Raw genomic sequence first — 27,758 nt, 5'->3', positions numbered from 1 at the left:
TCTTTCCCCCATTCCTGTCAATTGTTCCCTTATGCTCTCCCTGAAACTCTGCACAACCTCTGGTTCTTTCAGTTTATTCTTTAGTCTTAGCAAAAGTTGGATTAAAAATAAACATCTTTAGTCTTAGCAATTTTTATTTTTAATCCAACTCTCTAAGCTTCTATTTCCAATTCCTTAAGTGTCGCACTCATATACTTGAAAGTGTGGGACAGAAGAGTCCACTGCATACCTCTCCATTTCTGTCAGGTTAAAACAAGAGTAAAACCCTTCATCAATAAATATTTTATGACTATACTGGGAGTACACTGGCTAAACATTATCTCAAACCAAGAATTATGGCAACGCATCAAACAATGGAAAGCCGAGATAACCGTAAAAGAAAGGAAATGAAGATGGATTGGACATGCCCTGAGAAGAGACCCGCAACATATTCCAAAGCAGGCTTTAGAATGGAACCCACAAGGAGCAAGGAGGAGAGGCAGACCAAGGTTGACCTGGCGCAGGACTGTTGAAGCTGAGGTGGCAGCCGTTGGCCACTCCTGGAGTAACATCCAGAAGATGTCAACGAACAGGGTCAGATGGAGAGCTCTAATAAGTGCCCTATGCTCCACATCGGACTAAAAGGAATGAAGTCAATAAGTCAAGAGTATTTCTGGTTCCAGTTACCTTAAAATTTCTGAGTGTGTTAAATTTAGGGGAGACGGATCAGAGTATTGTCATTCTGAGCACTGGAACACGGCCGATTCCAGCACAGTCAATGTTTGAGGAGGTGCTGTTTTGGAAGATACAGCTACACTCTGTGATACCCTCTGATCCATTATTGTCACAACCTGTGCCAATGTAGCTCGGTTGACTGTGTTATCACCGCAGCTGTGCTCGTGCTACAATTGAAGAATCTTCAACCAGATTCTACCAATGAATAAGAAGTATCTTTTAATTCAATTTCTCCCTATAGTATTTCTCAAATGTACAGTAACTTTTCTCATTATGAATAACACATATGTATTATATTTCAAATTTACAATAACTTTTCTTGTTACAAACAACATTTATCAGAGCACTGCCAGTAAATAAATGCCAAAGAAACTGACATTAAACCAAATGGCATTTATAACAGTTCTCCAGACAACATCCGTTATCCTGTGAAGTAATTCAGCATTGTCATGGCACATGCATTTTCTCCAAAGTGAGATGCCGACTCATGGAAGTTATACAAATGAGATGACAAACTGTAGATGACATAAACCCACTAACAGCTTTCAATTCTTAACTACTAAATTATTATATGGTTACAACTACTGTTGGGGAGTGATATGTTACACCACAATGCATATTTGTGATTTGTTTGTAAGGATCATTCTGGATGAAGAATTCATGAACAGCAGCACTCTTTTTCATGCTATAAATGTTTCCTTATGACACAGCTACTCTTCTTGGACCCCTCCCATCCTAACACTATCGTTATAAATCACAAGTCATTAATGCCCCGTCAAAACTGCCTGAGGCACCAAAATAGTGTGGTCCAGGGCAGTGCTGAATCCCACCAATCCATTGTTAGAAGAGGTATTATCAATTTCTCAGGCATTTGTAATTACACAGACTGCCACACAGCAATTACAGGAATTCATGATAGTCATTTGAAGAATGTAACTTTCAGAATAATCCTTCCAAAAGTTCACTGTCAATGGGCTTGAAGATTTCAGTGATGCACCATTATACTGCCAACAGAGGTGCTCCTATCTGTGAGGTGACTGCTCCCACCAGCACAACTGTCCTTCTCTGATCCCATGGTAGCAACAGGACCCAACTGCAGATATAAGTTCTATCGAAATTGTTTAAAGTGACATGAGCACCGATGTCAGAATGGGGGCAGATTGTGGCAGTATGTCACAGACACAAACAACTCTTAAAACTTTTTCATTTTGCAAAGGATATGGAAATTAAGATAGTATTACATTGGTAGGAGACTAGCACTATCTCAACATCCTAGACATTTCAAATTGTACTTCGCCTAGGCAACCAGCCATTACCTCCCATGTAGACTCTGAGCCATGAGCAAATTAAAAACACAGTGATATACCACTGTTTCACTACACTAGTGTTCCTCCCTGTACCACATCACTTGTTTGGTGATGGACACAATCAAATTCCATTTGTAGAAGAAACAGCAGTTAACTCAGAATACAAAAAATATCACATTCGCTTTCCATTATGGCTGGGAGTTATGCTACCATCAACAACAGTTTTTGTTTAGACAATGTCCAAGTTTTTGGGATCAAAATTTCTAATACAGGTATCTAGTGAGACTGTGTTACAAAGTCACCACAGAAACCCACTTCTTACCAGTCTTGAAAACTTCCATCCATTCTTTCAGGTACTGCTAATACATTGCTAAAACACTAGACTTTGTTTCACTTTTGCCCACGCTACTTTTTGAGTCAACGGTTTCCGTAAAAGGACAGATTCTTCCTGTACTATTTTACTCACAAGATAACAGCAATTTTAATTTTTGTTGTCCTGATCCAGGTAATCACCCTTGCAATACATTCCTTTTCTTGGATAAGGAATGCATGATCTCTTGTCAGGTTCCTCAACAAGCATTACAAACTTTAAGCAGAACGGCAATATCTCCATCATACATCTACAGTTGATAAACATTATTCGTGTCCCCTCTATTAATGAAACTATCACTGCTGCTTCCACCACTGTGTCAGACTAAATACTGCTGCAGCTCCTACAGTGACTGACCAGGAAAGCAGGGCAACGCCCTCACTGGTCTGCCTGCCATTGGCATTAGCAACAGTTGTTCTGCATCACAGCAGCTGTCACCAACAACAGCACTGTTTAGTATTTCATCGATGGCCAGTGATGCAGTACTGATGGTCATAGCTGCCATCACCAGCAGCAGGCACAGTCCAGCCCTCAGCACCAGCATGCACAGTTGCTCCCACCATCATTATCACCACAGTTGACAGGGTCACACAATATTTTGTTGCAGCTGGTCAATTAACTGCAGTGCAGGGTCTTTATGGCTGTTAGGGTTGAGGTCAGACTCTAGGCCCTGAGTCACTTGTGCAATTAAAACATATATTTGTGGTAGCAGCTCACATGTGACAACAGAGGTGACACAGAAACAAGCCTTTTCTAAGGGTATTCCACCACTTGCACTGCCATTCACTCCACCAGTTGCACAGGTGGCACCTTACTGGTACGCATATGAGGCACCTACTCTTCAACATCCTAGCTGCTATCACTAAAGGCCTATCACAGCTATGGCACTGCAATCACTGTCAGCTTGTTTCTGCAACAAGCAGTGTCATTTTTACACTGTGTTGGCTCAAGTTGACAGCAATGCCACTTCTCTGACAGTGGACACATCTCCCACTGCTGATACCAGCCTACTGACATAAATACCATAGTCAATGACACCAACACCACAGCCCTCCAGAGCTGTCTTCACTGCTACAGCACCTACAATTAAAAAATTCCAAAGTCTAAGGACCCAGGACTGCTGCATCTCCTACCATCATACACAGCTGGGATCTTGGCAGCACTGTCTGATACACCATATGCTGAGGATCTGGCTCTGCACTGTAGGCACTTCAAAGCGAGGAGATTGCGTTCCTGTTCAGTTACTGGTATCATGAAAGAGAGTCACATTTTGAACCTGAAGTGTTCTCTCTCCAATGGATTTTAAGCCATTCTGCAAATGGTGCGTGAAAACACAGGCAGTACCGACTCAGACACTGTCCAAGTTGGATCTGTTGTGCCTCAATTTTTGTGCAATGATATACTATGACTACACACAGGAATTAAACAGAAATTAAATGCAGAAGAATGCCACTCTTCTCTGGAACATATGGTTAGTGAGTCTGCTCCTTCAAGAGCCATCAATGGAAAGTGGTTTCTCTTCAAGATGAACCTCATCCCAATTGCCCAGCAATGGCAGAGATCCAAGAAAACATTGATGCTGTGAGTAAAATGGTCAATGATGATCCTCATCTCTCATTTTGACATTGAAGGGGCCCTAAACATTGGATGAACTGCAGCATAGACTATCATTCACGATCTTTTAGGTACAGCCAAGAGATGTGTCCACTGGGTGCCATATTCACCGTCAGAAGCCCAAAAACACACAAGAATGGATTGGTATCGTTTTATGCTTGAAAAATTTGGCAAAGTGAGGTCTAAAGACATTTACAATATTATCACAGATAACAAAATATGGGTGTACCATTATGACCCCAAAACGAAGAGGCAGTCTTCAGCATGGCGCTTTACAAGTGACAAACCATCCATGAAAGTTTAGAGAGGTAGGAGCTATAGAAAGAAGATGGTGGCTACTTTCTTCAGCAATATGGGTCATTTCACCTCTGTGACCTCAGAGGACACAGGTCACACAGCGCAAGTATTCTCACATCCACTCTATTCATATGAGCTTGTCCCATGTTACTTCTTCCTGTTCCAAAAACTGAAGGACAAGACTTCATGGGCAATATTTTTCATCCCATGGTGGTAAATGATGGTGCTAACACAGCAGACAACAATGTTGTAAGTGACTCCCCTAAAGAAGCTTATGTAGATTCTTTTGAAAAATTGTAACAGATATAATGTAATAACATGTTATTCTCAATTTCTGCTAAAAACAAGTCACTCGACAGGAAAAATCAGGTCTCTTCCACCAAAAATTGTTATGCAATCTTTTCAAAACATTCAGGCAAAAAGCCTATTTCAACCTTTGGCAACCAAGGCAGAGCACAATGGGAGCCAGTACACCACACTGAAAGGAGTATATCTCAGACCGCAACGTTCATGAAGTATGAGCCACTTATCACTCAAAAACTGGACTACCGTAGTTTCATATGAAAAGAATATATGGACATCTCATTACCTGTCCCTCGACAGGTGCTATCTTCTGTTGTCAATTTCTAGAATTATTTCGAAAGAAGCAGCAGTAAATGTAAGAGTTGCTCCAACTGATTGAGCTACTGTGTGCTTGCTTTGTTATGAGATTTGTGTGCATTTTCATTAGATTTGGCTGTCTGCTGTAATTCTGCTACAAATATGTCAGGTTTGTTGAGCGAGCAAGATGTTTTGGAAGCTACAGAGCAAGAATTCAGTGATTCTGGATTGGAGGAAAAAATATCTGAAGAAGATTCAAACTCAGGTAAGCTGTAATCTGCTCCAATTTTTCGGCACTAATATTGTTTCTACAGATACTGCTGCTGTAATTTCTATTTAGTTCTGTTTCATTTATTTTCATCTTGCCTTTTTCACATATGAACTTAACTTAATGCTTGATATCTTTTAATGTGTATTACCTTCTCAGATAGATCAAACACAAATGTGCCAGCAACTTTTTAAATAATGATATAAATGGCTAGTTTTCTGGACTCAAAATTTTTTCTATGTGGCTGGAAATTGAAGTGGTAGCTCTCTGCCCCTTTGGAACAAACTCCTGATGGACAACTCTTAACACATTAAAAAAAAGTAATCAGCTTCATTCTGATATTTGACTTCATTTGACGAGCTCTTCTGAGATGAGGCAAATCTGAAGTCTTCCACTGGCTTCAGTGTTGCTCCTTTTCAGGGTCGTAAGAATAGCACCATAATTTGTTCTCTGCAATGACTTCAGAAAAAAGCTTGGTTCATTTTGGAATTTGTGTTTCAAAGCACAGCATGCTTCCTTGTGACACTATTTTCATTCTGCAGTTAGCAGTCAAGGTATGAAACTGGCAGCCACACTTTTCATTGCCAAATCTTCCATTAAAATTTGCTGAAATGAACTCCATGTCATTCTTCACTGCTTCACAACTTCTTCAATGGTCTGCTGTTAGTCTTCCAGGATGATTTTGTGAATGTTTTCAACTTCTGCACTGGTTAGGAACTTTTACATTGGTAAGACCATGGAAGGACAGCCAGAGAAAGATTTGCAATAAACAGATATTTCTCGTCTTTTGAAGTGGGAAAACAACTCATAGATTTGAGTTTCTTGTAAACCATTTTTAACATTTCAAGAGTTCCTGTGCCAGTTTTTCCGAGCAAGAAGCGAAATTTCATAAGTCAGCATGTTCATGACAATCAGCCATTAACAAAACAACATGCACAAAAAACAACTGTCAATAAAAAAATCATGCAACCTTTCTTAGCAATGATGCTTGGCTTAATGACTTGGGAATGGTAGCTCTGTATACTCCTAAACAGAACATGGTATTACAAAAACTTTGCACACTACAATATTAGTTGAGTTCCTTTCGGGTACCCCCCTCGCATGCTACTCAAAGTGGGCAGAGCACTAAACATAATACTCCATTTTACTTAATAAAATATTACACACTTGTGACTTTTATGTAATTTATATTTTACTCAAAGAAACAATAATGATCTCCTATGCAGAAACTAACCTCTTTTCCTCAGTTGTCCAGCGAAGGGACAGTTCTTCCAAAGGTGGCTGTGCTTTAAATAAATATCCAATGTCAGAAAGGGTGAAGCACCACAGATTAAGCTTGCAAAGCCGGCTGCAGTTTCTTGCTAGGGGCTGCAGGACCACAGGCTGTGAATACCAATTGCTGATGTCCACATGGAGACTGAGTGCCTGAAGATATTTCAAATGTGCGATCAGTTCTGCCAAGCACTCAGTTGTCATGAAGCTCACAGGCAATTTCAGGACTTCAATCAGGGGACATCGCTCCACTAAGTTTGTCAGAGTCTGTAACACAAAACCACCACTTTTCACTACAGCAAAAAAAGTGACTACAAAGCCAGATACTTTAAATTATTTAATTCTGTTCAGTGTCATACAAATTATCTCTTAAATTTGTCTTCATTTGACCAGATCCCTTTCTCCAATAATTACCTTGTTTATTCATTCTACCCAATGTACGTGGGGAAAAGGGGGGGGGGGGGGGGAGGGGAACTGCACTTGAGTTCACCTAAACAGGAGTTTCCTTGATACCAAGACGTTTTTATTATATGTCAATTTCATATCATTAAGTAATATAGTTTATGAAGGAATGGTAGAGAAGCATTAAACCTAAAGAACAGTGTGGATGACAAATCCATCAAGACAACTACTCAGGAACATGACCGTGGCTATATCCACTAAATGAAATAAGTGCACTGCTTTGTTGGAAGAGAATGTTTTTACTTGCTTAAGTACTTTTTAAAAAAAAAAAGTTGGGAAATTTATATAGTGCAGAGCTGCAAGTATGCCTGTGATTAATTTCTCATTTTCCAACAGGTAATTGCTATACCTCACATACCAAATTGCAAAAAACTGCTGGCTGACTATTTTACCTGTTGCAAAAATCAAAAAATGGAAAATCCAGGATGGAATGTGACAATACCAGAGGAGGAAAGTTGCTAGTCACCATATAGCAGAGATGCTGAGTCGTGATAGGAACAATAAAAAGATTCACACAATTAAAGCTTTCTGTCATTAAAGCCTTTGTCAGCAGTAGACACACATACATACACGCACACACACACTCACATAAACACAACTTGCACACACATCTGCAGTCTCGGAGAGCTGAGACCACACTGCGAACAGCAGCACCAGTGCATGATGGCAGTGGCGACTGGGTGGGGGTAAGGAGGCTGGGGCGGGGAAGGGGAGGGATAGTATGGTGGGAGTGGCGGACAGTCAAGTGTTGCAGTTTAGACGGAGGGCAGGAGAAAAGATGCAGAGGGGGGAGGGGGTAAGTAGCGGAAAGGAGAGAAATAAAAGAAATTAAAAGACTGGGTGTGGCGGTGAAATGACAGCTGTGTAGTGCTGGAATGGGAACATGGAAGGGACTGGATTGGTGAGGACAGTGACTAACGAAGGTTGAGGCCAGGAGGGTTATGGGAACGTATGATGTATTATAGGGAAAGTTCCCACCTGCGCAATTCAGAAAAGCTGGTGTTGGTGGGAAGGATCCATATGGCATAGGCTGTGAAGCAGTCATTAAGATGAGGGATATCATATTTGGCAGCATGTTCAGCAACAGGGTGGTCCACTTTTTTCTTGGCCACAGTTTGTTGGTGGCCGTTCATGCGCACAGACAGCTTGTTGGCTGTCATGCCTACATAGAATGTAGCACAGAGGTTGCAGCTTAGCTTGTAAATCCCATAACTGGTTTCACAGGTAGCCCTGTTTTTGATGGGATAGGTGATGTTAGTGACCGGACTGGAGCAGGTGGTGGTATAAGGATGTATAGGGCAGGTCTTGCATCTAGGTCTATTACAGGGGTATAAACCATGAGGTAAGGGATTGGGGGTTGTGTAAGGATGGACGAGTATATTGTGTGGGTTCGGTGGATGGCGGAATACCGCGGTAGGAGAGGTGGGAAGGATAGTGGGCGGGACATTTCTCATTTCAGGGCATGACGAGAGGTAATTGAAACTCTGGCAGAGAATGTAATTCAGTTGCTCCAGTCCCGGATGGCACTGAGTTACGAGGGAAATGCTCCTCTGTGGCCAGACTGTGGGACTTTGGGAGTTGGTGGGAGACTGGAAAGATATGGCACGGGAGATTTGTTTTTGTACAAGGATGGGAGGATAATTATGGTCAGTGAAGGCTTCAGTAAGACCCTCGGTATATTTTCAGAGGGACTGCTCGTCACTGCAGATGTGACGAGCACAGGTGGCTAGGCTGTATGGAAAGGACTTCTTGGTGTGGAATGAGTGGCAGCTGTCAAAGTGGCGGTATTGCTGGTGGTTAGTAGGTCTGATATGGATGGAGGTATTGATGTAGACATCTCTGAGGTGAAGGTCAACATCTAGGAAGGTGGCTTGTTGGGTTCAGTAGGACCAGGTGTAGCAAATGGGGGAGAAGTTGTTGAGGTTCTGGAGGAATGTGAATAAGGTGTCCTCACCTTCAATCCAGATAGCAAAGATGTCATCAATGAATCTGAACCAGGTGAGGGGTTTAGGATTCTGGGTTTTTAGGAAAGATTCCTCTAGATGGCCCATGAATAGGTTAGCATAGGATGGTGCCATGTGGGTGCCCACAGCCGTACCGTGGATTTGTTTGTAGGTAATGCCTTCATAGGAGAAGTAATTGTGGGTAAGAATATAGTTGGTCATGGAGACTAGGAAGGAGGTTGTTGGTTTGGAATCCATAGGGCACCTGGAAAGGTAGTGTTTGACAGCAGTAAGGCCATGGGCATTAGGAATGTCAGTGTACAGGGAGGTGCCATCAATAGTGACGAGCAGGGCACCATATGGTAAAGGGACAGGAACTGTAGAAAGATGGTCGAGGGAATGGTTGGTATCTTTTATATAGGAGGATATGTTCTGGGTAATAGGTTGAAGGTGTTGGTCTACAAGAGCAGAGATTCTCTCAGTGGGGGCACAGTAATCGGCCACAATGGGGCGTCCTGTGTGGTTGGGTTTGTTTTTGTATTTACATCTTCTACAACTGACATCATTTGCATTGCAAATACAGACTTTTTTTAGGTACTTCAGCAGTTCTGTGGTATGCCCTTCCCAACTGAATTTACTATCAAGTTGTAATCCCAGAAATGTAACACTGTCAGCCTCTGCTATCTGCATGTCTTCATATGTTACACACATGCTGGAACAAAATCTCTTACACGTTCTTTTCAAAGTTTACTGACACTGAATTAGCTTTAAACAATTTATTAATGTCAATGAAAATTTGATTAGCAGCCATTTCTGAATCTGTACTTGGCTTGCTATTTATTGCAATGTTCGTATCATCTGCAAACAAAACAAAACTTAGCATTTGGCATGTAACAGATGAGGGGTCATTAATGTACACAAGACAAAGCAACTGACACAAGGCGGAACCTTGAGGAGCACCACATGTAATTAATTCCCAAGCAGATGAAGACTGACTGTTTACTCCACAGGTATTAAACAGTGACACCCTTTGGTTTCTGTTAGTTTTATAAGACTCAAACCATTATAACACTGCCAATGACACTATAACTTTCTAATTTACTTAAGAGAGTGCTCTGATTCACACAGCCAAAGGCTTTTGACACATCACAGAAATACCAGTAGCCTCTAATTTGTTGTGTAACAAATGCCTTCTCTACATCGGAACTCGTACGGAACCCAAATTGTGCCTTGGACAATATATTATGTGCAGTTAGATACTTAAGAAGACTCTTGAACACAACCTTTCCAGATATTTTTAAAAAATCTGCCAAAAATGAAATCAGTCAATAGCTTGACTGTATCTCTTTATCCCCTTTCATGTAAAGAGGCTTAAGTTCAGTATATTTTAGCCAGTCTCAAAATGTTCTGCTGATAAAGAGATTGGCTACACATGTAACCTAAGACAAAAAACTCAACTAACATGAACACTCTTTGATTAACTTCATTGATGTTATCATAACCACTAGAATACTTTGATTTTAAAGACTTATGATGGACACTACTTCTTTGGAAGAAGTGAGTGTCATTTCCATTTCACTGAAGTTATTTGAAGAGACTAGTCTCAGATATTCCATTGCACTGTTTACTGAACATGATAATCTCAAGCTGACAGTAACAGAAACAAAGTACTTGTTTAAGAGATTTGCAACACTACATGCACTTGTTATCAATATCTCATTTATTTTTAGAGCCTATCTGCTCCTCTTCCTTTATGGTCCTGTTTGTCTGTCTTGACTATATCCCATACAGTTTTTATTTTGATTCCTGATATAATTATATTTTTCTCATAATGAAGCTGCTTAGATTTCTGGATTACTTGCTTCAATATTTTGCAGTATTCTTTGTAACACATTACAATTCTAACACCAGGGCTGTCCTAGATAGTAGATAGTTTCCTTTTTGCCCCCCATGATACCTTTATTCTATGCTTTGTATAATTCATGTTTTATTTTTAGACTTATATTTGGTTTGAGTTACGTTTAAGGGAAAACAATTTCCAAATGAGGAAGTAACTTTATTAATGAAAGCTTTGTATTTTCCATTTGAGTCAGAAGCATTGTAAACATCTATCCAGTTCATGTTTTTGAGCAATCTCCTAAAATTCTTAATTTTTAACTGCTTTATTACCCTCCTGTACACAGATTTAACAGGTGTTATATCCTGACATGTTTCAACATTTAACACAAGTTGCTATATGTCATGATCAGATAGCCCATTTAGCATAGGTTTTGTGATATGACTTTTTTCCCTAGATTTATCTACAAAGATATCACCAATAGCAGTCTCAGAGCATTTACATACCTTAGTTGCAAAATTCACACTAGGCATTAAATTGAGTGACAGTGTTACTGATTGCAATAATTGTTCACTGACAGAGCTTTTCAATAAATCTACATTAAAATCACCAGCAACTACTATTTCCATGTTTTTTACTGTGAGATAGGACAACAGAGCTTCCAGATGTTTTACAAAGAGGTTAAAGTTTCCTGAAGGTGCCCTATATGTACTTACTACTATAAAGGACTTATTATAGAATACTACTACTGCTGCACATGCTTCTAAGTGATGCTCTGAACAATATTTATTAATATCAATATTCTTGAAATTAAAACAGTTTCTGATAAATGTGGCAACTCCTTTCTCCATATTTTCTCTACAGAAGTAAGAGGCTAACTTAAATCCTGTAACACTTAACAAATCTATACCATTTGTCATATGATGTTCAGAGAGGCTGATTATATCAACTGGTTTTTTCAACTCTAATTCTTCAATACAAATAAGCAACTCATTAAGCTTACCTCTCAGTCCTCACATATTCTGATGCAATAAGGATAACTGATTGTGTGCACAGGCTGAATTACAACTGGTTAGACAAAATTTCTTGTCAATTTCTGAAAATCTCCAGTTTCAATTATGGGCTGTTTGTATGAACTGTGTATATTAAAATTTGCCTTCCGACTGCCTGTTTTTTCAATGTGGATGTCAGTTTCAGAACATCTTTTTTTTCTGCCCTCCCTACCCTCAAAAAACTGCTGTTCTGGCTCTTGTAACAACTGGTACTTCATCACATGTGATAGTGTCTCCTATTAAGATATTTGCTATTAACCCATGCAGTTTTCCCTTCCCTTTCTTGTTGAGGTGAAGGGTATGCCTAGTAGAGTCCCACCTGCTGACAAAGTCAACAGGAACAACACCAATATGAGACCTCATACCTGATCCAAGAAGCCATTCCAGCTCGAAATTAGCTCTCCTAACAGAAGAGTTTAAATGAGGTCAGTCATAGTGCCTCAGAACACCAGTATGTCTCATTGCTGAAGCTATCCTTACCAGGTCACCCTCAACTGAACAATTAGTGTTCCTGTATATGCTGTTGCCTGCCCCACGCACTGTTACCATGGTGCCTCCCATTGTGAAGTCTTTGCATAGTGAACCTACATCCTCAGTCACCTGGTACAGACTTGCACTAGGTTTTAAAAAAATTGTGACCTAGTAACCTGACCCTAGTTCAGACTGCAACAGTTGGCCAACATCTCTACTATGTGAACAACCTAACAACAAAACTTTCTTTTTCTTCACAACTTTTTCTGACTTCTTACTTCTTAATACCTTCACCACCATGTGCGTCATATTTGATGCATATCAGTTTTTCAGTTTTTGCCTTGTGCATCACATTCGATCATGTGAAGGTTCATGAGTATTTGCCTGTGGTGCTTACACGATCAAACCTGCATTGAAATCAAATGGGTGTCACATTATACCAGCCAGTGGTAAAAGGATTGTGATGTTGGTTTTTTAGTGGGAGCAATAGACGACAGGCAATTGTTACCTGTAGTGTCAGTGAGTGTTCCTTGCTGGCACTGACATTTTGTTTACATATGTGGTGTTGTGTAGTGGTTGTTTTCAGTAAGATTTTGTGGATGTTCGGTGAAAAATGGATTCACAAGAGGAGAAAATCTGAAAATGGTTAGAGGAATCAAGTTTATCTGATGAATCACTGTTTGGAAGTGGTAGTGATACTGACCCAGGTTACCAAGCTCATTCCTTGAGTGATAGTAGTAGTGAAGACAAAGTAATTCCTTTGAAGAAACAAAAGGTATACTTGCAAGTTACAAATAATACGTCTACAAATGAGGCAAACAAAGTTTCATCTTCCACTGAAAAAGACAGTGAAAGTGAGCTGTCACCTGAAGAGATCTCTTGTGCTTGTGGGCTCCCTACTTCACAAATAAAGTGGTCTGATATAAAGGGAAACCTAAACAATTTTGTTTTTTCTGGTAACTGTGGAGTAAGCAATGCACTTTTGGACAATCTACCTGCAAATATTTGTCCCATTGGTGTTTAAAATTTTTTCTTGATGAAGAAATGTGCAGTTTCATAGTGAATGAAACAAACCATTATACTGAGCTGCAGAAACATTATCACCATCATCCAGACTGACTTTATGGAGTGATATCACCACTGATGATTTGAGGAAATTTGTGGAGCCTATGTTGCGGATGGGGCTTGATCATAAGCTAAGAATGGAGGAGTGTTGGTGCCAGAATCCACTTCACAAAAACCAGGTGTCTTCTATTAGGTCCTGAAATATGTTTGATTTGTTCCTCAGTTGCATACATTTTTGCAACAATGAAAACATAGATGAACATGATAATATGTTCAATATCAGGAAGTTTGTAGATCATCTGAACACAAAATTCCAGGAAGCTTTCATTCCATGTGAAACTGTTTTTATCGATGAAACAATGGTTCTAGTTCGTGGATGGTTATGATTTCATCAGTACATTCCTCGATAACATTTTAAATATGGAGTGAAATTATATACAGTATGTGATGTAGGTCGATGTACTTGGAATGTTAAAGTGTATTGTGGAAAAGAAGTTAATGTTATAGATGTAACAACAGCAATTGTTTTAGAGTTAAAGGATTCACTTTTGAATTCTGGAAGGACACTCTTCGTAGATAACTTTTACACTTCTATGAACTTGGCACACATTCTTCTAGAAAAACAAACTCATCTGGTGAAAACACTCTGTGCAAAAAGAAGGGGAAATCTGAAAACTATCATCACACAAATGATGAAGAAGGGGGAAATAGTGGTTGTGGAAAACAACTCAAAGGTGGTTGTTGAAAGTGGCGTGACAAGAGGGACATCATTTTTATGACAACCACACACAAACCTGAGGCTGTGGCAGTGAAAACTAGGAGAGGTGAAGTGAAAAAAATGAATGCAATTGTGAATTACAATGCAGCCAAACCCTACACTGATCTTTCAGATCAAAAGAAAACCTATGGCTCATGCTTAGAAAGTCAGTGAAGTGGTACCAGAAAGTGGGCTTTGAATTACTATTCAATACTACTCTTGTGAATTCTCATACTTTGTATGTTCAAATTACAAAACAAATATGGGTATCATTACTTTCTGCGAAGCTATTGCAAATGCATTACTCGGGATTGATGATGTTCAGGAGACATCAATGAATGGCAATCACAAACTGGTTGAAACTCCAGTCAGAGGAAGTTGTAACAGCTGTTACCACAAACTCCCCAAAGTAGGTGGGTGAAAGCATGCTATCTAACATAGCAAGCAGGTGTCATTGAAATGCCAAATTTGTACTCAAGAGTTTCATGTACATGAACTGTTTTCTTGCAATGCTTAATTGTGTAAAAATGTAAGTTTTTTTTTTTTTAAATTAAAGCAATTATATAACAGCTAGTTGGAGCTTTTATTTTCCAGTAATAACCTCTTCCTCAGATATATGAGTGTGCATCAGGAGTGATGCACATGGCCATATAAGGCTTCTAGTTTAAAATGGGCCATGTGTATCATATCTGAACACATCATATTTATCAGGTTAAAACCAATTTTTACAATATGTAGAAACGAAGTCATGGCCAAACTGAAATATTTACCAAAATGTTGCCAGTGGTCATAGTGTTAAACACTTTTTTAAAGTTTGTTGTGTCCAGTCTACTCCTACATCTACTTGTGGCTCATCAGTTGCCAACTGTGCCAACGGATTAAACCTGTTATCTACAAAACTGCTTTAGAAAGTCCTATTCCTATTTCTTCTATAACCTGTTGTCACTTCCCGCCTCTCATTTCCCTTCTCCCCCCTTAACCTTTCCAGATCTTGTTTTGCCTTACCTAGTTTCCCCTGAAAGGCAACAATGTTCTCCTCTCATTCCACTATCTTCCTTCTCTACAACAAATCCTGCAAAGCCAATGAGCCTTGTTCATTTCCACAATTCCAGTGCCACTACAGTCACCCACATGAAAGAAACTGCAACAACCCTCACACTACATCCCGGAACTAATAATCCTATGGTAAGTCATACACTTCCCACTCATGGCAAACAAATTTCAGTTTTAGTCTAAATTAAGCAAGAATAACTTCTTAACTACTCAATTAATTTATTAAATTTCTCAGAAAGTTTGGGCCTAAAGTATGGATACTAATTCAAAACTTTTGAAGAAATAGAAACAATTAAATCTGTATAGTTTAACAGAGAATTGAGCCTACACTATATGAACTTTTCACTTATTTCCAAACTTTTTCACTTTGGCATTTACTAGAGAGTCAAATGGATAGTATGTAACAAATACACAGACAATGCAAACAGTATTTTATAAACTTACAGTATATGATAATGTAAACAAAATCTAGGACAAAATTCGCACCTATGATATGTTTTCTTTTTCCAAAAAAATTTGCAAATAAAAGTGAAACATTCAATAGATAACTAACAATAGGTACTAATTTACTTATTTATGATATAATATTGCCTTCATTAATTGTTATTACACATTTACCCACTTATTTTTATGAGAGATCTGAATGTACACAACTCATCAATCAAAGATGTTTTACCTGTGTGACACGGATTCAACACATCCTTGGTAAGTTTCTGGAGGTATGTGGCACTGGATGTCTCTGTGCAGGTAACACAAATTCTGTATATTATGGGCCAGTGGTTTGTGGGCACAGTGCTGGCATCTGATAGTGTCTCATATTTGTTCCATCAGGTTCAGATCTGATGGATTTGCTGGCCAAGAAATTAAAGGGTTCACTATCACTCTCAAATCTCTGCAGCAATAATCTGGCCTAGACACAGGCAGTTTTCCTGCTGAAAGATGCCATCACCATCAAGGAAGACATCAAGATGAAGGGATGCAGATAGTCCACAGTAATGTTCAGAGCCCACAGCTGTCATGGTGCCTTTGATCACCACCAAAGGTACCATAGAAACAAAAGTGAAAGTTGCCTGTAGCTTAATACAGCCTCCACAGAGCTGTATCCACACTGCTGAGCACATTTCAAGCTGCCGTTTGCCTGGATGATGAAATATTTGGACATGATTAGCAACCTAGTGTAATGAGAAATGTGATCCATCCAACCAGGCAATGCATTTCCATTGACCCAATGTCAATGATACCATGCCCACTGCTATCATAACTGATGATGTCACTGGGTCAACATGGGGAAATGCAAGGGTTTCTGCTGTGGAGCCTCATGTTGAACAATGTGCACACAGCAGCAATTTCCAAAACACTTGGGTTTCACCGGCATTGTACTCTGTCATTAGATCTGCCACGGATCACAGCCTGTTGTGCTTAACACAGTGGGCATGTCTCCAACCTCTGCAGTCCTGTTGAGGAGTGTATGTCCAACATTTTATCTCCCACTAGTGGTATTACTGCCTATCAACCACTTTCCATAGATGCTCACAACAGAAGCATGTGAACAGCCGATCAGTTTTGCCATTTCTGAGATGGTTCTTCCCAGGTGCTGGGCCGTAACAATCTGTTCTGTGTCAAATATATCAGCAAAAACAGTTAATTTTTGTAAATACAATGCTGTAAAAAAATTAGTATACCCTTTTAGAGGTTTCCAATTTGCTCAAGATTTATTGTTGCATCATTGTATATGGAGTATGTGAAATGAGTACATTTACAGCACAAACAGTTCTGAGGTACGAGGTATCTACCAATGCCAAAACACCCACATTAGTAAGTGATGTAGCTTTTCAAAATATTGTCTATAAGGAAGAAAGATATACGTGACACTACTTCTTAAGATCTTGCACTTTTTTCTTCAATAAGTGGCACTTTCCTTTCACTATCTGCTAATACTTACAACTTTTTCTCTCTTCTAATACTCTACCTTTCCCTTTTGTTCTCCTTTTTTCTTTTTTGTCCTTTTCCAGTGACTCTACATAACAAGAATGAGCATTTTTCATGGCATGTATCAACTGTTATGTTATTTCAACTTCTGCTATCCTTCTGGAAGATATAACAGCATCAAAAACCTGCTGTAGAGTACTGATGCATTTCCATGAGAAAGTGTGGAAATAAATCTTACAATACACTTTTAATCAGGAAATTCCTCTTCCCAAATAAGCTTAAAAGTTTGATCCAGTGGTTATTCAGTCTACTTTTGTTTCATTTGTACACTGACATTTTCTTCTTTTATTCTTGGTAGTGCAATAAACTCCTTAAATTGGTGCTCAGCATTATCAGCCTGCATCCCAGAAAGCCATTCTTTCTCAATCAGAAGCTGAAAGCATTAATGTACATGAATGGTTGCTCATGCTGTTTTGAATGCTTCCAAATATGGATCTAAAAATGAAATTGCTTGTATCAAAGGAAATTTTTAATGGTGACTTCTCCATTAGCTTCTGTAACAGTAACTTAATCCAGATTGAATAGTCATTTTCAAACTGCAGCTTACGTAAATCAATGATGCCTTTAACCTTCTTTAACTCATTTTTTGTTGCTAAAGCAAGATAAATACTATTTGAAGGAATAAAATTACTTTACATTGTCAGGTCAACTCGGAAAGGAAGATAAGCTGTTCAAAAACTTTCTTTCATGATGAAATCCATAAAAACCTTCAAATATGTGTCAACACACTGTACAGAATGGAGCTAATGACATATTAATTTGGAACTCTCTTAAAAACGGCTCAAAGTGAGGAGCAACAGATTTAAAAGATGCCAATTTTGCCCCAAGAAATTTATCTTGAATTTGCTTTGAAACCGTGACTGGTCTCTGACACTTTGTGATTCTGAACAACATCTATAACAAACACTGATGAATTCGGCAAGATAAAAATAACTGATTCTGCTACATTTACATTTTCCAACCATCTCACTGAGCAAAACTTAAGTGGGAATGTACAATAACCTGTAGAGTTAATGTAATCAGCTCTTCTTGCTGGCACATTCTTCAATAAATAATACAATGGTTGTAAAAACTCTACCATATTTCAATCAGTTTTTTTAAAAGCTAGCTTTAAAAGCATTATTTAGTGGAGTGTAAACCACAGTTACCAATGTTTAAAAGCACTGCACCCTGGAATTGTTTTAACACATTTGTTAACTCTCGCAATACCTTGAACCGCACCAATATAAAATTGTTAGGATAAGTGAAACATGAAATTTTGACCTCATATGTGAGACTGTGACATTCACAGGGTTATATATACTTTGTAACAGTCTTATTTCATTTATCTTGTCATTTTAGAACTCAATTTATTATACTGATTCAAATTCTGTCATTAATTTCATTTTGGATTTAGCAAGCAACTACACTGGTCTGACTGTCACTAACTGATACTTCAACATAAAACATAAACAGTTCTCATTTTGTAATTCCAGAATTCCTTTCAGAAGAAGTGAAATTAGCTTTGTTTTCGGATTCATGGAATGACTCCATGCAAATGTTAGGAACTTTCTCCAACCAATAATCTTCATGATATAAGCAAATTTACAAAAAGCATTTTTATCAAACACATTTTATGAACTTCAATACTAAAAGCCAAAAGCTGTGTAATTTTTTTGTTGCAACGTGAGAGGAGCAAACTAATATGTAATTCATGATGTCAGCCTGCACATAAGCATGTTTACGAAAGTAATTTATAAATTTCCTGTTTCTAGTAATGGATGACTTAATCAATAATCGTTAAATAATATATAAGGAGTGGTGAATCAGCCATCGGAGTCTCAGTTTTTAGATGGTTTCTGTGAGCCAGTTTTTTTTTTACACACAATAAATATGTAATTCTAAAAGAGAACATCATGTCAACCTGAATTTCTTGAAATTTCTCTTGGCTCTACCAAATCATTAGTTAGCTCAGGAAGCTGCAGCAAATTTTGCTGGGGCAGATACTTGCAAATTCTTTTACAGCCACTGCAGTAACAGAGACCACTGAGAAATGAAGACGAGTATTTGCTATTAATTGTTACACCATATAACAACCTCCAAGTTGATGTTCGGGCCTTCCATTGATATTTGTACAACTTTCTTCATGTCTTCTTCATCCAAACCACTTTTTAGCTGACTTAAAAGGTCTTTGGTTGATGTGTATCCTCACAAAAACAGACGTTAAACTTCTCACAGAGACCTCGTTTTTCTCAGTATTCCAAAATCTATCAAATCCATTTGTTGCTTCTGAGTAATTCTATTTAAACTTCAATCATAGCATGTAATAACACAGTCACAATCTTTTACAGTTTCTGGAATGATATCCCTAAAATATAGAGCAATACCATTGTGTACCATTGTGTACGTAACTTTGATATGCTGCAACTGCAGTTGTAGTGCAATTTCACTGTCTGGAAACATCAATGTGAAAAGAGGAACAGTATCTGCTATGTTGCAAAAAGACATATGCTAAATCACAGCATTCAGGCACCATATGATTTCAGCTTTTGTTGGTTGCTTTTATAACAAAAACATTTTTAGAGAATTTCCCTTGCATGAACAATCAGAAGTGGCATTTGATGAAAAATATGTTGCATTGTACTTGTTACTTGGTCATAACTTTCCAGATGTAAAGACTCTTTGGCACAACTTGCTTCTTTTTTGACAAAACAAGAAACAGGTGAACATTTCTTTGAAAGTTCAGTTGCCAATTTATGTTTCTTCCCTTTTATATGACTCGTTAACACAACTGTACCTGTATTACTTAAGCTGCAGTAAGCAGCTTACAGTAAGCACAAAGTGTGTCTTTTTTTTTTTTTTTTTAATTTATTTCACCTAACCAAACTGAACATTCTTCATCGAGTACCATGATGGGCTGAAAGCACACCTGCCACCAGCAATCATCTGTGAAAGATGTGTTCTTATTATTTAGGTAATTAATTACAAAAATGGCATGATTAATCTTAGGAATGTAAACAATAAAAACACTGAATTCATGTACTGTGCATTAATAAAAGTTATATTATAACCTTAACTAAACAAGCATAAATAAATATTAAAAACCAAACTAAACTCCATCCAAACTCGGCCATGAAGGCCCAAAAAAAAAAAAAAAAAAAAAAAAAAAAAAAAAAAAAAAAAAAAAAAAAATATATATATATATATATATATATATATATATATATATATATAAAAAGAAAGATGATGAGACTTACCAAACAAAAGCGCTGGCAGGTCGATAGACACACAAACAAACACAAATATACACACAAAATTCAAGCTTTCGCAACAAACTGTTGCCTCATCAGGAAAGAGGGGAAGGAGAGGGAAAGACGAAAGGATGTGGGTTTTAAGGGAGAGGATAAGGAGTCATTCCAATCCCGGGAGCGGAAAGACTTACCTTAGGGGGAAAAAAGGACAGGTATACACTCGCACACACACCCATATCCATCCACACATACAGACACAAGCAGACATATTTAAAGACAAAGAAATGGGCAGAGATGTCAGTCGAGGTGGAAGAGTAGAGGCAAAGAAGTTGTTGAAAGACAGGTGAGGTATGAGTGGCGGCAACTTGAAATTAGCGGAGATTGAGGCCTGGCGGATAACGAGAAGAGAGGATATACTGAAGGGCAAGTTCCCATCTCCGGAGTTCGGATAGGTTGGTGTTGGTGGGAAGTATCCAGATAACCCGGACGGTGTAACACTGTGCCAAGATGTGCTGGCTGTGCACCAAGGCATGTTTAGCCACAGGGTGATCCTCATTACCAACAAACACTGTCTGCCTGTGTCCATTCATGCGAATGGACAGTTTGTTGCTGGTCATTCCCACATAGAATGCATCACAGTGTAGGCAGGTCAGTTGGTAAATGACGTGGGTGCTTTCACACGTGGCTCTGCCTTTGATCGTGTACACCTTCCGGGTTACAGGACTGGAGTAGGTGGTGGTGGGAGGGTGCATGGGACAGGTTTTGCACCGGGGGCGGTTACAAGGATAGGAGCCAGAGGGTAGGGAAGGTGGTTTGGGGATTTCATAGGGATGAACTAACAGACCTTCGTAACCTGTTAGTTCATCCCTATGAAATCCCCAAACCACCTTCCCTACCCTCTGGCTCCTATACTTGTAACCGCCCCCGGTGCAAAACCTGTCCCATGCACCCTCCCACCACCACCTACTCCAGTCCTGTAACCCGGAAGGTGTACACGATCAAAGGCAGAGCCACGTGTGAAAGCACCCACGTGATTTACCAACTGACCTGCCTACACTGTGATGCATTCTATGTGGGAATGACCAGCAACAAACTGTCCATTCACATGAATGGACACAGGCAGACAGTGTTTGTTGGTAATGAGGATCACCCTGTGGCTAAACATGCCTTGGTGCACAGCCAGCACATCTTGGCACAGTGTTACACCGTCCGGGTTATCTGGATACTTCCCACCAACACCAACCTATCCGAACTCCGGAGATGGGAACTTGCCCTTCAGTATATCCTCTCTTCTCGTTATCCGCCAGGCCTCAATCTCCGCTAATTTCAAGTTGCCGCCACTCATACCTCACCTGTCTTTCAACAACTTCTTTGCCTCTACTCTTCCACCTCGACTGACATCTCTGCCCAAACTCTTTGTCTTTAAATATGTCTGCTTGTGTCTGTATGTGTGGATGGATATGGGTGTGTGTGCGAGTGTATACCTGTCCTTTTTTCCCCCTAAGGTAAGTCTTTCCGCTCCCGGGATTGGAATGACTCCTTATCCTCTCCCTTAAAACCCACATCCTTTCGTCTTTCCCTCTCCTTCCCCTCTTTCCTGATGAGGCAACAGTTTGTTGCGAAAGCTTGAATTTTGTGTGTATATTTGTGTTTGTTTGTGTGTCTATCGACCTGCCAGCGCTTTTGTTTGGTAAGTCTCATCATCTTTCTTTTTATATATATATATATATATATATATATATATATATATATATATATATATATATATATAGAGAGACGAGAGAGAGAGAGAGAGAGAGAGAGAGAGAGAGAAGCAGAAAAAACACTAATTGAAATTCAAAACTTACCATTCAATATACACTGAAAAGAAAATGGCAACAGGAAATAATTAAGCACAGCTCACTAACATAAGTTTTGGCAGGTGGGGAAATTGTGCATCTTGTGACATCGCCTGGTTCAAAAAACTAACAGATGCCAGCCACACTGTGAAACAAATAGTTTACATCACTTGATGTCACCTGGTTGCATGGCTTACATGCTTTTCATCTGCCACTCAGTGAAATACCTACATCTGTGTTAATGAGCTGCGCAATGCAAACTCTGTTTCTAACATTCACCATTAATAGCACAGTTCAAACATTTCAGCATATCTTATATGAGTTATGTACGACATTACAAAAGCACATCGTTTATTAAAGCTACAAACCAAAAATTCCAGAAATATGTGAAACATTCCTGATTTTCACAGAACTTTACTATCATCTGATATTTCCTGGTTTTTCCAGGTTGAGTAGCCACCCTGGTGCAAGCTTTCAGAGCCAGTGGCTACTTCTTCTGGCAGAAGGGCTGAAGTGGAAGGAAGAGGAATGAAGGAAAAGGACTGACAAGGGTTAGGAAATGGGAAGAGTTATGGGAAGTCACCCACAACCCTGGGTCAGGGGAGACTTACCGGATGGGATGAGAAGAAAAGACTTTCCTTCATTTTGAAGTTTACACTTCAAAAATGCTAAAAATGCTAAAAACATGTATCTCAAAAAGTTGTTTTAACTTACTATGGTGTCAACTTCAGAGCAGGTAATAATCTCCAGCTTTGTAATGTTCTGACAATAGGTGGACAGAGCTTCAATTGCTTGCCTTTCAAATGGCAAGGCACATACACGTAGATGAGGCATCCTTTTTAAAATTTTATTCAGGTACTTTGGTGACTGAGTTCTCAGAAAGATGTCAGCTTTTGACCTGCATAATGGATTATAAGCACAAATGAAATAAAAACACGCACCATAAAGTTCACACATTCTTACTTATAACAAGTTAGAGAACACCAAAGATGGGCAAATTTGGTTTTATAATAAATTACTGCATAATAATAGCAGGGATATAAAGTAATTAAGTGCTGTAAAAATGTCATGGTTCATTACCTTGGCAACAGCCAAACTTGTGAGAAAATAAGCATCTATCTATCTATCTATCTATCTATCTATCAACTGAATTTTGAAATCATTGGAAAATCTACTGTTAGTGACTGCTATGTGCTGTGCTAACTACTATGTAATATTGGCAAGTCAGATTATGTAACTTTAACCAAGGACTGTTGTTACTTTTTCTTTGCATTACAACATATGTTAACAATACACGCAACACACTGTCATTGAGGGCTCCAACCAGATGGGATTGCTAGAGAAAATATAGAAAATCCAAAGAAGTACAGCTTATTCCCTTGACAAGGGAACACTTTCCAACCCTCATCTCATGTCTTTCAACAGGCCTTAGTTTACTTTACTCTCTTCCCACATGATTACTGTAATCTTTTTCACAGCACCCTTTCCTCCTCTTTACTGTGTGTAATCTACAACCTGATATGGTAGAAAATACAGAATGAAACGGAACTTCGCTGGTAACATAAACGTCGTCTCTGTGTGTGAGAAGCCAAAATTCCTCATTCTGTTGTTACTTTTTTGTTTACAGCAACAAGTTATACTGGCTGTGAAAGTCTTGATTGGAAATTAGTGATGAGGAGAAACAAAAGGTCTAATGAATGATGCAATTAAGAAACAGGGGAAAGAAAGTGGGGAAGTGTCATCAGAAGACAGCAAGAGAGGGGAAAAAATAAAATAAAGTGGCAATTGAGTAAATAAGTAAAGTATACTACTGTGAAGAAAGGGCGGAGAGTTGCAAACAGAGGCTAACTGAAAGAGACTGATGGGAACCTCCCTTCCTCCATGTGGTAGAAATTCATTATTTATTTTTAAAATTTTTCATTTCACTCACTTTTAATGAACAAAACTTGTCTAGCTTGAAGGGGGAAACCAGATGGCGCTGCCATAGGTCAAATGGATATCAACTGTGTTTTTTTAATTGGAACCACCATTTTTTTATTACATATTCATGTAGGACGTAAAGAAATATGAATGTTTTAGTTGGACCATTTTTTTCGCTTTGTGGTAGATGGCGCTGTAATAGTCACATACATATAAGTACGTGGTATCACGTAACATTCCACCAGTGTGGACGGTATTTGCTTCGTGATACATTACCCATGTTAAAATGGACTGTTTACCAAATGCAGAAAAGGTCGATATCTTGTTGATGTATGGATACTGCGATCAAAATACCCAACGGGCATGAGCTATGTATGTTGCTCGGTTATCCTGGACGACATCATCCAAGTGTCCGGACCGTTCGCCGGATAGTTACATTATTTAAGCAAACAGGAAGTGTTCAGCCACATGTGAAACGTCAACCACAACATGCAACAACTGATGATGCCCAAGTAGGTGTTTTAGCTGCTGTCGTGGCTAATCCGCAAATCAGTAGCTGACAAATTGCGCGAGAATTGGGAATCTCAAAAACGTTGGTGTTGAGAATGCTACATTAACATCGATTGCACGCGTACCGGTGACGACTTTGAACGTCGTGTACAGCTCTGCCACTAGGCACAAGAGAAATTACAGGATGATGACAGATTTTTTGCATGCATTCTATTTAGTGAAAGTGTCATTCACCAACAGCGGCAACGTAAACTGGCATAATATGCACTACTGGGCAACGGAAAATCCACGATGGCTGCGACAAGTGGAACATCAGCAACCTTGGCGGGTTAATGTATGGTGTGGCATTATGGGAGGAAGAATAATTGGCACCCATTTTATCGATGGCAATCTAAATGGTGCAATGTATGCTGATTTCCTACGCAATGTTCTACCGATGTCACTACAAGATGTTTCACCGCATGACAGAATGGCGATGTACTTCCAACATGATGGATGTCTGGCACATAGCTCACGTGTGGTTGAAGTGGTATTGAGTAGCATATTTCATGACAGGTGGATTGGTCGTCAAAGCACCATACCATGGCCCGCACATTCACCGGATCTGATGTCCCCAGATTTCTTTCTGTGGGGAAAGTTGAAGGATATCTGCTACTGTGATCCGCCGACAATGCCTGACAACATGCATCAGTGCATTGTCAATGCATGTGCGAACATTACGGAAGGCGAACTACTCACTGTTGAGAGCTGAGGAATGTAATTACACGTATTTCCAAATGCATTGAGGTTGATGGGCATCATTTTGAGCATTTCTTGCATTTATGTGGTATTTACACGTAGTCACGCTGTAACAGCATGCATTCTCAGAAATGATAAGTTCACAAAGGTACATGAATCACATTGGAACAACCGAAATAAAATGTTCAAATGTACCTACATTCTGTATTTTAATTTAAAAAACTTACCTGTTACCAACTGTTCATCTAAAATTGTGAGCCATATGTTTGTGACTATTACAGCGCCATCTATCACAAAACGAAAAAAGTGGTCCAACTAAAACATTCATATTTCTTTACGTACTACACGAATATGTATAAAAAATGGGGGTTCCTATTTAAAAAAACGCAGCTGATATTTGTTTGACCTATGGCAGCACCATCTAGCGGGCCAACCATAGCACCATCTGGTTTCCCCCTTCAAGCTAGACAAGTTTTGTGCTTTGTAGTTTTTTCGTTTGATGCTTATTTCGTGAGATACTTGGCCTGGTCACAATCAATGGACCATCCTGTATAAGTTCTGAAAACAATAATGACTATTTTATTAAGTGTTTCTACTGGGAACTGTGCCTCCTGAAAGTAAGTTACAGTCAGCCATCATGTCCTCTTGTAATTAATTACTCATCTGTTCTTTCCTTGCTGTGAAAAGCTTCATAAAATTTATTGCTAGCGGTACAACATTTTTATATCCTTTTTTTTTTTTTTTTTTTTGACCTCACAGCTTATGAATCATACTGTCTTGAATACATAATGATGAACTGGACACTGTTATAACTTTGTTTCTTGTGTCTTAATAATTGTTGAACATTTTATTGTTTAAATATATTAATGTGCGGGCAAATTGGCACAATAAAGTTGAGCATATGATCAGCAAGGTGTTGGAGAAAGTACACACAGTGCTTGGACCGACAGAGAAGTGGTGCCAGCCTAAGAATAAACAAGATGGAACCTGGCTGCTAGGAATCAAGATTTTCAAGCTGAAATTACAATAATATTACAGAACAATGGAATTGCGGTTAATTTGCAAGAAATAGCATGTTTTTCTCAGGTGGATATTATGAGTTTGGGTAGAGCATTCTGAAGTAGATTCAGACAAAGTAATCACTACAATAATGGAGACTGTGTTAGTCGCTGAACACATAAGAATCCAACAGTTAACATAATATGTTCGTACAGTTTCAATGAAATTTGTAACTGTAGTAAAATCATACTGATTTCAATTGTATCAGTCACTTTCAAATATGCAATGATAATCAGTGGTAGGTAAACCACTAATAATCGATGAATTTAGGGTTCGTAGTTCTAAGTGAGAAGTGAACATTATTCGAGTGAAGGCAATTTTCACGTAATAGCTCAGGAAGTATTAGAGTTGAACAGGGACTTCATAGCCCTCAATTGCTGGAATGTGGTACCATTAATGAAGCAAGCAAGGTAACTAATGCCTGTAGTGGTGTAGTAAATTTTTTTTACTAAGAAAGTGGTGATAACACATAGTAAATTTATTTTTAAATTCAAGAGCAGGCCCAGTGTATCGGAAGAGGAAATTTAACAAATGGTTCACATGATCAGTCACTGCAGAAAGAAACAAGAATACATGGTATTTTCTTTACAGCTCCCAAAATAAACCAAGTCCCATTAATCTGATTAGCCACTGCAGAAAGAAACAAGAATATATGGTATTTTCTTTACAGCTCCCAAATTAAACCAAGTCTAATCTATTATATCTCAGATGGAATGGATGTAAAGATAACTATGGGATTTCTAAAACCTGAAATAAAAAAATAAAATAAAAAAAAAAAAATCTCAGATGGTGCTCAAGAGAAGATATTATGGAGAAGCTAATGAAGAGAAATTCCAATCGTAATCTTGATCATGCTGAGCAGCACAGCAGACACTAATTTTAATGATTAATGAAAACAGTTTCAGCTGTATTATTACAAATATATTGTGCTACAAAATTCATAATTATTGTCAGCTGTGGTGCTCAACATAATCAAAATTACTTCCTGTTTGCCTGGCCAGGCAAAAGAAGCAGCCCTTGCGGTTCAACAGAGAAGACTATAACTGGAAACCTGAAGATGTTCTAAGAATATAGAGAATGCAGCAAAGCAAATGTTTATACTATTAAAAGGAGATATTGCTATTCACATTATAAAGGAGAAGTTGGGTCACAGACAGACACAACATTATAAAGGAGAAGTTGGGTCACAGACAGACACAACAAAAAGATTGCTTAACATGTAAGCTTTCAGTCAAAAGCACTCTTTTAAAGTAGGCAACACACACACACACACACACACACACACACACACACACACACACACACACACATGAACTCTGCCTTTGGCCACTGATGATGATGATGATGATGATGATGATGTTGTTGTTTGGTTGGTGGGGCACTCAACTGCAC

General features: G+C 38.8%; 1 protein-coding gene across 1 annotated transcript in view; it reads right to left on the bottom strand.

Annotated features, from left to right (window-relative positions):
• The window catches only part of LOC126199167 (S-phase kinase-associated protein 2-like), a 194,836-nt gene that overhangs the window by 63,539 nt on the left and 103,539 nt on the right, over window positions 1-27,758 (bottom strand). Inside the window, exons 6-7 of the mRNA XM_049935927.1 lie at window positions 22,854-23,037; window positions 6,405-6,709 (exon numbers count right to left, since the gene is read on the bottom strand). Of these exons, the coding sequence (XP_049791884.1) occupies window positions 6,405-6,709; window positions 22,854-23,037 (489 nt within the window). The remainder of the gene's footprint in view (window positions 1-6,404; window positions 6,710-22,853; window positions 23,038-27,758) is intronic.

Source organism: Schistocerca nitens, chromosome 8, assembly GCF_023898315.1.
Source record: "Schistocerca nitens isolate TAMUIC-IGC-003100 chromosome 8, iqSchNite1.1, whole genome shotgun sequence".
NCBI classification, from domain to species: Eukaryota; Metazoa; Arthropoda; class Insecta; order Orthoptera; family Acrididae; genus Schistocerca; species Schistocerca nitens.
The sequence above is the reverse complement of the archived record's forward strand: the minus strand, read 5'-3'. Positions and strand labels throughout refer to the sequence as shown.